The sequence below is a fragment of the Danio rerio genome, chromosome 8 (assembly GCF_052040795.2).
Source record: "Danio rerio strain M-AB ecotype USA chromosome 8, GRCz13ab, whole genome shotgun sequence".
NCBI classification, from domain to species: domain Eukaryota; kingdom Metazoa; phylum Chordata; class Actinopteri; order Cypriniformes; family Danionidae; genus Danio; species Danio rerio.
Window position 1 is genome coordinate 447,501 of NC_141028.1, and position 11,221 is coordinate 458,721.

Sequence of the window (11,221 nt, forward strand, 5' to 3'; positions counted from 1 at the left end):
GTTTATCATTTACAGTTTTTCCTAGAGTATTTTTTGGTTCTATTTTTTGGATGGAATAAATATATATATGTATACATGAGCAATATCACTCAATATAATATGGCTGTATATCAGCACTGGTGTATATGAGCACTGCGTTGGCTCTTAGTGTCCCACCAGTGCTGATATACAGCCATATTGCACTGCTACTCATGTGATATTGCATTTATACAACAGTTCAACAGCATAATCGTGTATATAAAAAAGAAAATCAAACACAGCGAGGCTATAAACCCTTTTGTATGAGGAACTACTTTCTTCCGCCGTTTATTCACATCTGCAGCTGACGTCAGAACAGCAGAAACCGCTGCTACTTCACCTACGCCATCTTATTTAATAATTATCCTTCATCTTAGTTCCTTATTTATCAGGGGTTGCCACAGCGGAATGAACCACCACCTATTCCAGCATGTGTTTTACACAGCTGATGCCCTTCCAGCTGCAACCCACTAATGAGAAACACCCATACACACTCTTCCACACACACTTATACACTATGGCCAATTTACAATTGATATTTATTACAGATTTACATCAGATTTGAGAACCAGACTGAACTGTTGTATAAGTATAGATATATAAACAAATCACTGTTGTCCAAATGACTTGCTTAATTACCCTAACTTTACCCTAATTACCCTAGTGAAGCCTTTACATGTCACTTTAAGCTGAATATGAATATCTGTGAATTAGTGTGTATGGGTGTTTCCCAGTGTTGGGTTGCAGCTTGAAGGGTATCCGCTGCATTAAACATATGCTGGAATAGTTGGTGGTTCATTCCACTGTGGAGACACCTGATTAATAAAGGGACTAAGCCGAAAAGAAAATGAATGAATGAACCGTGTGTGTGTGTGTGTGTGTGTATGAAAGTATTTGATTGAAAAGTGTGTGAGCTATTGCGTATGTAAGTGTGAGTGTGTATGTGTGTATCTGTGTGTGTGATCATGTCTGTGTGTGTGTATTGTGTGTGTGTGAAAGTGAATGAAAAGTAATAGTGTGTATATAAGTATGTGTGTGTGTTGTTTGTGTGATCATGTTGGTGAGTGTGTGTTTATTTTGTGTGTTAGTGTAAAACTGTGAATGAGAGTGTGTGTGTGTGTGTGTGTGTGTGTGTGTGTGTGTGTGTGTGTGAGAGAATGTGTATATGAGTGTAAGTGTGTCTATGTCAGTGTGTGTGTGTGTTTGAGCATGTCTGTGTAAGAGTGTGTGTATATTTGTGTAATGGGTGAGGGTGTGTGTGTATATGAGTGAGTGTGAGCAAGAATGTGTGTGTGTGTGTGTGTGTCTGTATAAAAGAAAGTGATTGAAAAGTGTGTGAGCTATTGCGTATGTAAGTGTGAGTGTGTATGTGTGTATCTGTGTGTGTGATCATGTCTGTGTGTGTGTGTGTGTGTGTGTGTGAAAGTGAATGAAACGTAATAGTGTGTATATAAGTATGTGTGTGTGATCATGTTGGTGAGTGTGTGTTTTTTTTGTGTGTTTGTGTTAAACTGTGAATGAGAGAGAGTGTGTGTGTGTATGTATGTATGTATGTGTGTGTGTGTGTGTGTGTGTGTGTGTATGTGTGTGTGTGTGTGAGAGAGAGAGAGAGAGCATGTGTATGAGTGTGTGTCTATGTCAGTGTGTGTGTGTGTTTGAGCATGTCTATGTAAGAGTGTGTGTATATTTGTGTCATGGGTGAGGGTGTGTGTGTATATGAGTGAGTGTGTGAGCAAGAATGTGTGTGTGTGTTGCTGGTTTTCATCATGTTCTGAGCACCAATGTGTCCAGCAGCAGCAGTAAATGTTGATGTTGTGTGTTGGTTGATTTGGTCTCCACGAGGAAAAGAGCTGATCAGTCAGACAGAGTGAAGGAGTGTGTGTGTGTGTGTGTGTGTGTGTGTGTGTGTGTGTGTGTGTGTGTGTGAGGGTTTGCTGGTGAATTCTCCGTGTGTTTAATACGTCCTGTGTGTGTCTAGTAGCAGTTTCCCCTGCGGAGCGTCGGCTCATTATAAAGCAGATTAAAGTGTTGAGATCAGCGTCTCGCATCTGCTTCTCGTTCACTTCTGAACCTGCAGAGTTTATACACACAGGTAAACACTCTCACTTTGATCCTCACACACCGCTGCAGACGCCACTCGCTTTCCCCTGAGCTGAGCAAAACATGGAGCCTGTGTGTGTGTGTGTGTCTCACAAGATGACTTTAGCCGGCACGGTGGCGCAATGGTTAACACTGTAGCCTTACAATAAGAAGGTCTCTGGTTCGAGTCCTGGCTGGGTCAGTTGGTGTTTGTGTGGAGTTTGCATGTTCTCCCCGTGTTGGCGTGGGTTTCCTCCGGGTGCTCCGGTTTCCCCCACAGTCCAAACACATGCGCTATAGGGGGACTGATCAACTACACTGACCTTAGTGTATGAGTGCATATGCTGGAATAGTTGGCGGTTCATTCCACTGTGGTGACCCCTGATGAATAAAGGGACTAAGAAGAAGGAAAATTAATGAATGATAGAATTCATAATTGATTGGGATCATAAAACCACAGCCACATCACCCTGCAGACCCACACCGGTCCCTCACTGACGCTAAGCAGGGCTGAGGCTGGTCAGTGTCTGGATGGGAGAGCACATGGGAACACTAGGCTGCTGTTGGCAGTGGTGTCAGAGAGGCCAGCAGGGGGCGCTCAACCTGCTTTCAGTGTGAGTCCTTATGCCCCAGTATAGTGAATTGGACTCTATACTGTCAGTGAGCGCCGTCTTTCAGATGAGATGTTAAACCGAGCTCCTGCCTCTCTGTGCTCATTAATAACCCCATGGCACTTCTGGTAAAGAGTAGGGGTGTAACCCCATCATGCCCTCCCAGTCATCCCCATCCACTGATTGGCTCCATCACCGTCTCTCCACTCCACCTATAGCTGCTGTGTGGTGAAGCTCTGGCGCTGCTGTCCTGTGGCTACCGGAGCATCATCAGGTGGTGTGTGGAGAGACCCCCCTCATGATGGTGAAGCTGCGCTGTATAAATACACATCACAATACAATAACACATTTAAAATAATCTCGTGAATCAGACGTTTTAACCCACACAATGCACTTTAGGCTGAATCCCCTCCACAATACCAATAACACACTAATGACCGGCTGAAGCAGGTGTAGCGTGACGGGTGTTTTATAGGACTCCACTGCGCAGAGGTCAGTGCTTATAAACACGAGTGCTCTGGTTTCACTGCTGTTCTGAGGTCAGCACAATCTGGACAAAAACACTCCAAGCCCAAACCACCGTTCCACAAATTCAATAAAAACACACAGACATCACATTCTGCTCCGAAAATACTGCGAGCAGAGGCTCGACAACAGCAACACCATACACTCACGCTCATTTGCTGGAGCTCTCTGAGGAAAAACACTCAGAAGTGTCAGAGTTGTGTCAAAACTGTGCAGATAAACAACTATGATTTCCTTTTGTTGACTCCTTAAAGCAAAATAAACGAGAATAAGACTAGTTGAAATTAGCATTTCAGTTCAAATTGTTATAATGTTGGCTGACATGGTCAGTGGTTAGCACTATGGTCTTATAGTAAGAAGGTCACAGGTTCAAGTCCCAACTGGGTCAGTGTGGAGTTTGCATGTTCTCCCCGTGTTGGCATGGGTTTCCTTTGGGTGCTCCGGTTTGGCCGTAGTGTATGAGTGTGTGTGTGTGTGTATGGGTGGTTGCCAGTACTGGGTTGCAGCTGGAAGGGCATCTGCTGCTAAAACATATGCTGTAATAGTTGGCAGTTCATTCCGCTGTGGCGACCCCTGATTAATAAAGGGAGTAAGCTGCAGGAAAGTGAATGAGCGTTATAATGTTGCTGTGATTCTGTCATTTGTTATATAATTTAGTTTTTCAGGATCTGCTGCTCCACATCCAGAGAAGTCAGCTGAGGTGGCTCGGGCGTCTGTTCGGATGCCTCCTGGACACCTACCTAGGGAGGTGTTCCAGGCATGTCCCACCAGGAGGGGGCATCGGGGAAGACCCAGGACACTCTGGAGGGACTATGTCTCTAGGCTGGCCTGGGAACACCTCGGGATCCCCCTGGAGGAGCTGGAGGAAGTGTCTGGGGAAGGGGGAAGTCTGGAGTTCTCTCCTAAGACTGCTGCCCCCGCGACCCGGCCCTGGAAAGGCGTCAGCTTTTATATGTAGCCTAGTTATTTTTCCACATGAAGTTAGACAAAATTAAAATGAAAACTGTTTGGCTGTAAGGGTCATCATCACTGTGAAGTGCCTTTGAGACCCACATTTGAAACATGAGAAAGTGCGTGTGTGTGTGTGAGAGAAAGTGTGTACGTGTGTGAGAGAGAGAGTGTGTGTGTGTGTGTGTGTGTGTGTGGTCAGCAGCTCCTCCTCCTCATCAGGTTTCTGTTCTCCTGTTCCCAGTGTATGATGGAAGGTCTCTGCATTCTTCCTTTGAGTGTGTGTGTGTGTGTGTGTGTGTGTGTGTGTGTGTGTGTGTGTGTGTGTGTGTGTGTGTGTGTGTGTGTGTGTGTGTGTGTGAGTGTGAAAGAAAGCTAGAGAGGCAGTGTGTGTGAAGCTTCAGGTCTGTTCTCAGTGTATGATGGAGCGTCCCGGTGTCCTCCCTCTGCTGCTGCTCTGTGTGTGTGTTCTCCTCCAGCCGGCTGCGTCTCAATCCTCCGCGGGCTCCAGAGCAGCAGCAGCAGCACAGCGCTCCCGCACCCGCTGGGTCACCAACGGCCGGGTGTTCCAGCTGCGCAGCCGCGGGCCACAGTATCAGCCGGCGGGCAGAGCAGAGGCAGCCCGACCAGAAGCTCCCGCAGCGGAGCAGAGGAACTCCAGCAGCAGATCTGAGGATGGCATGGTGTCCGATGACCCCTATGACCCCTACAAATCCATCAGGAACAACCCCTACAACCCATACTACAACTACTACGACTCCTACTACCGGCCCAGGCACCGCAGCACGCAGAGGCATCACGGATACGGGACCCGCTACTTCCAGAACGGTGAGAATGAAGATGATGCGTGATGTTAAAGACTACGACTTCATGATCAGCCTATATATTTATTTACATCATCCCCTGTGTGCTGTCGGGTCGCTTTCATCCACTCTGGGCTGATTTTGAGTCTTAATTTGGCCTCATCTTTCTCCTGGTTTCAGCAGATGTGATCATTTCTGCTGACTAATCTTACTTTGACTCATATTTTGGGGAAATGTTTTGGAATTGTTCAATACTCTGTTCAGACTGACTCCCCTTTGGTGATGTTAGTAGCTGTTTTCCCCATTGACCTCCATTATAATCACATTTATTGATTGTAAAGCCACGGCAGCAGATAATCCTGTGTTCTTCAGTGTTGCTGGTTTCTCTGTTGGGATGAAGAGTGTGTTATTTTAGTGCTGGAGGATATAACTCTTGAAAAGGATCTACTGTGTTGCCCTGATGAAGATGATGAGGAAGCACACATCTGTCCTGTGTTTGTGTGTGTGTGTCAGGTCTGCCGGATCTGGTGGTGGACCCTTACCTGATCCAGGTGTCCACGTATGTGCAGAGAGTGCCGATGTATAACCTGCGGTGCGCGGCGGAGGAGAATTGCCTGGCCAGGTCAGTATAGCAGCGGCGCAGCTCCTAACTTACAGCCCTGTGAGAGAATATTAGGGGTTTGGCCCCCTGCTAACATACACTAATCTATCCATTAACTGCATTATGGGATGTTGATCTCTGCTCTGTCCACTTCTGATGATGTAAACTCAGCTCTACAGTTTAACAAAGAGACTTTTACTGACATTTTAGAGGTTTGAGATGATATCAGAGACAATCTGTAGAGGAATAAGAGTGTAGAGTAAGAGTAAACGTGCTGCAGTTCATGACATGGAGTCTGTAGTGTAATATACAACACCAACACACACACAATACAGCACTGCACACTATTACACATGTGCTGAACACACACTTTTACACACTGATCAAGGTTAAAAGCTGCTGGAGGAAGATCAAGATCCCATAATGCAACTCACCAGCAGAAATCAACAGGAGAGAATAAAAACATGAATCACAAAATATGTGAAACTGCTATTTTATGGATATTTTAGTGCAGTAATATAGCAGATCGGTCATCATTTACTCCCCCTTCACTTGTTTCAAACCTTTATGAGTTTCTTTTTGGTGCTGAACTCAAATGAAGATATTGTGAAGAAAGCTGGAAGCCTGTAACCATTGACTTACCTTTGTTTTTCCTAGTATGGAAGTCAATGGTTACCAGTTTTCGGTATTCCTCAAAATATCTTCTAGAAAGAATTTATCTTCAGAAAGTGAACCCTGATAAAGAATAAGACGAAGGAGAGTAAATAAGTAAATGACAAGATCAAAAATATTTTACAGCATATTTGTGTTTGCTGTTATAACACATAACACTGGTGTGAAGAACTGATCATTAGTCTGTGTGTGTGTGTGTGTGTGTGTGTGTGTGTGTGTGTGTGTGTGTGTGTGTGTGTGTGTGTGTGTGTGTGTGTGTGTGTGTGTGTTTTTAGCTCAGCATCAGGAGCTGCAGACTACGACACACGGGTTCTGCTGAGGTTCCCTCAGCGCGTCAAGAACCAGGGAACAGCAGACTTCCTGCCCAGCAAACCCAGATACGCCTGGGAGTGGCACAGCTGTCACAAGTGCGCAGATCACACACACACACACACACACACACACACACCCACACAGTGCAATACTACACAAAAACACTGCATTACTGCTCACACAACACTGCAATACTACACACTGCACACAAACACCACACCACTGCACACACAACACTGCACACAAACACTGCACTACTGCACACACAAACACTGCACTACTGCACACACAAACACTGCAATATGCACACACAAACACTGCAATATGCACACAAACACTGCACTACTGCACACACAAACACTGCAATATGCACACAAACACTGCACACAAACACTGCACTACTGCACACACAAACACTGCAATATGCACACACAAACACTGCAATATGCACACACAAACACTGCAATATGCACACAAACACTGCACTACTGCACACACAAACACTGCAATATGCACACAAACACTGCACACAAACACTGCACTACTGCACACACAAACACTGCAATATGCACACACAAACACTGCAATATGCACACAAACACTGCACACAAACACTGCACTACTGCACACACAAACACTGCACACAAACACTGCACTACTGCACACACAAACACTGCACTACTGCACACACAAACACTGCACACAAACACTGCACTACTGCACACACAAACACTGCACTACTGCACACACAAACACTGCAATATGCACACAAACACTGCACTACTGCACACACAAACACTGCACTACTGCACACACAAACACTGCAATATGCACACACAAACACTGCACTACTGCACACACAAACACTGCACACAAACACTGCACTACTGCACACACAAACACTGCACTACTGCACAAACAAACACTGCAATATGCACACAAACACTGCACACAAACACTGCACTACTGCACACACAAACACTGCACACAAACACTGCACTACTGCACACAAACACTGCACACAAACACTGCACTACTGCACACAAACACTGCACACAAACACTGCACTACTGCACACAAACACTGCACTACTGCACACAAACACTGCACACAAACACTGCACTACTGCACACACAAACACTGCACTACTGCACACACAAACACTGCAATATGCAGACAAACACTGCACTACTGCACACACAAACACTGCACTACTGCACACACAAACACTGCACACAAACACTGCACTAATACACACAATACTGAAAAACTACAGATTCATAGTTTAACAGTTTAAAAACTGTATGACTATGGAAATCATACGCAATCACTCTTGATATCACTTGATATCAGAATTATTTATTATTTTGGTCTAGTCAAAAGACTTTAAGAGAGTAAATCATCATTGCAGTGTGTAGAGTCGTGATCCACCGTCCTCTGTGTGTTTCAGCCACTATCACAGCATGAACGAGTTCTGCCATTACGATCTGCTGGACTCCAGAACTCAACAGAGAGTGGCTGAAGGCCATAAAGCCAGTTTCTGTCTGGAGGACACGTCCTGCGACCCGGGATACCACCGGCGCTACGCCTGCACGTCCCACACACAGGTCATTACTTCAGTTCAAGTCCACTTTCATCAATTCATCAAGTTTCTGTAGCGCTTTCACAGATTAGATTGTGTCAAAGCAGCTTAACAGATGAAGTTTTCACAGTTTTCAGAGTTCAGCTCAGTTCAGTGTCATGTAAATGTGACTGCTGAAAGCCCAAACACTGAAGAGCAAATCCAGCCATGCACAAAACTACAGCACAACAATGCAAACGGCAGCCCTAATCACAGAGGACACCGAGATGATGAGCTGTAATCTACTGTGTGTGTGTGTGTGTGTGTGTGTGTGTGTGTGTGTGTGTGTGTGTGTGTGTGTGTACCACAGGGTTTGAGTCCTGGTTGTTACGACACGTACAGCGCTGACATCGACTGTCAGTGGATCGACATCACGGACGTCCAGCCTGGAAGATACATACTGAAGGTTACAATAAACATTCTGCTTATAAATAACAGTCCATCTCTGAACACACATCACATGACGAGAACTGTAGCTATTAACAGGGAGCTGATATGCAAAAATAACGTTTATAAGGTGTTTAAACACAGTTGTGTGTCAGCAGTGTGTGAATACATCCAGCCTCTAATGGTAAACAATAATAAATACTAGCATTTTTTTATTATTATTAAAATCTGCCATAGTAAACAACAACAAAACTTTCTGAAGAGGAAAAAATATTAATATTAAATTAATAATATATTAATAATAAATAGGAATTACTGTTGAAATTTCTGCACTCTGTTAAACATCACTTGCTAATTATTGTAAATCTACATGTACTTCTTCTGCTCTTTATATGATTCCAGGTGACAGTGAATCCAGGTTTCCAGGTGTCGGAGTCAGACTTCAGTAATAATATTGTCCGCTGTGATGTTCATTATACTGGAAACTACGCGCATGTGTCCGGCTGCACCGTGAGTCCGTAAGTGCTGCGCTTCATTGATCCTACAGGACCTGAGAGAAACACTCTCATGTGTCAGAATATGCTGAGCGTGTCCAATGTTTCTCTTCACAGACACTAGCAGCAGAGACATCCTCGACATCCCTGATCATCTGTTCACCAGGAGAAATAACGTCCATTTCTGAATACCTGTGAAAACAATACTGCAGCGCTGTTATTATTATTATGACAGAGGTACGAGCTCTCGGGATTTACAAATAAACTGCAAAACACTCATTTTCCTTAAATAAATAACCTAAATATCTGTTTGCCGTTTACTTGAGCATCCAAATGGTCAACTTTACTGAATACTGAAATTGTTTAAAGGGAATTATGTTTAAAACAAGAGCAGATATCTGCCTGTAAGGTCAGAAAAGCAGCATGCTTTCCTTTTGAGTTAATTTTAATTAGTGTATAATTTACACTCCCCGGCCACTTTATTAGGTACACCTCACTAGTACCGGGTTGTTCCCCCTTTTGCCTTCAGAACTGTCTTAATCCTTCATGTCAGAGATTCAGCAAGCTGCTGGAAATATTCCTCAGAGATTTTGCTCCATATTGTCATGATAGCATCACACAGTTGCTGCAGATTTGTCGGCTGCACATCCATGATGCCAATCTCCCATTCCACCACATCCCAAAGCTGCTCTATTGGATTGAGCTCTGGTGACTGTGGAGGCCATTTGAGTACAGTGAACTCATCGTCATGTTCAAGACACCAGTCTAAGCATTATCTTAGTGTAAAATAATGCGTCAGGTGTAGTAATCCTTATTATTTTGTAAGAGTCATCATAATTATATCTATATTAATGATGTTGTTTTACGTTTAGTTAATTATTGATGTAAACATGAGGATCATGGTGCTTTAGTATGTGTGCATGAAGGTTGTGTTCAGGTTTTTCTTTGATAATATCTCTGTATTTTCAGACATTATTATATTTTCCGCCTCTTAAAGGTGCTATTGACATTAACGTCACTTTAGTTTAGGAGGGAAAACTTAACTTGAATAAAAGCAATGAGAATATGTTTTTTAATTCTCATCTGTGTTCTTATTACTTGAAGATGAATCTGAGTGTGTGTGTGTGTGTGTTCGGTAAAGCTGCTGTGGTCACATTAGACATGATCAAGCCAAATTTCAGCAAAATAAATGAGGATGACTGCATTTTTGTAAAGTTTATTTATAAACTAATTTGGAGAGGATCACGAGCTTATGATTGTTCACAGCTGTTCCAGCATTAGCTCATAACCAATTATCCAATCAGACGATCCTTAACTCACTACAAATAACCATAGCTTTCTCATCTCAATATCTTGGTCTTGAAGAAACCCCCCCACCCAACCCTACTTTCCCTCCTTTCAACCGGGCGGCACGGTGGTCAGTGATTAGCGCTGTTGCCTCACTGTAAGAATGCCCCTGCTTTAATTCCCTTCCAAACCAGGCGGCATTTCTCTGCGGAGTTTTTCTCGTTCTCCCCTTGCTGGAGTGGGTGTTCCCCAGGTCCTCCGGTTTCCTCCCACAGTTCAAAAACAAACACCCTAAACAATTAATCCAAAATATTTCAGCCAAACTCTGAGTACCTCTTCTCAGCATCCATAACTGACACTTAGCTACAACAAGCAGGAGGGGGAGCCATCGAGATCAACCTGAGCTCAAACTCCCCTCTCTCCCTGCAATGGGAGGGAGCCCAGGGCTCGAGGATCTTATGAGCTCAGGGCTCTCTCCCGAGACAGCATGATGAACACGCTTTATATTCAATCATCAGCTGAGGGTGAACTGTAGAAAGTGTGTGTGTGTGTGTGTGTGTGTGTGTGTGTGTGTGTGTGTGTGTGTGTGTGTGTTTGTGTGTGTGTGCGCGCCGGTTATGGTTAATATTGTTAATATTAATATGGTTCCATATTTCTCAACCATTTTATCTAAAAGTAAGCAAAATGTAACACCCTCCTTTGTGCAATCCTAATATTCTAATTTAAAAATGAGTATAAAATGTAGTAATTAATAATTTTAGCAATTCTAAAACTTAAAAAGATTTTCTGTTAACATCTATTAGCTTTATTATTTTTCAACAGAAATTTGCTAGGTGTAGCGTTTATGATGAGTGTAAGATATT

The 11,221-nt window shown here is 43.8% G+C and overlaps 1 protein-coding gene across 2 annotated transcripts in view; it reads left to right on the forward strand.

Annotated features, from left to right (window-relative positions):
* lox (lysyl oxidase) overlaps positions 1 to 10,171 on the forward strand; it is a 172,454-nt gene extending 162,283 nt beyond the window's left edge. The window contains exons 2-8 of one of the 2 annotated variants that reach the window (XM_087262690.1): positions 2,426 to 5,009; positions 5,498 to 5,606; positions 6,533 to 6,664; positions 8,020 to 8,176; positions 8,501 to 8,596; positions 8,980 to 9,095; positions 9,189 to 10,139. In XM_087262690.1, coding sequence (XP_087118816.1) covers positions 4,601 to 5,009; positions 5,498 to 5,606; positions 6,533 to 6,664; positions 8,020 to 8,176; positions 8,501 to 8,596; positions 8,980 to 9,095; positions 9,189 to 9,195 — 1,026 coding nt within the window. In that variant the 5' untranslated portion in view covers positions 2,426 to 4,600 and the 3' untranslated portion in view covers positions 9,196 to 10,139. Of the gene's footprint in view, positions 1 to 2,425; positions 5,010 to 5,497; positions 5,607 to 6,532; positions 6,665 to 8,019; positions 8,177 to 8,500; positions 8,597 to 8,979; positions 9,096 to 9,188 lie in introns of those variants that run through there. The other variant, NM_001386417.3, reaches the window with a different exon arrangement.
* The last annotated feature ends 1,050 nt before the right edge of the window (positions 10,172 to 11,221 follow it).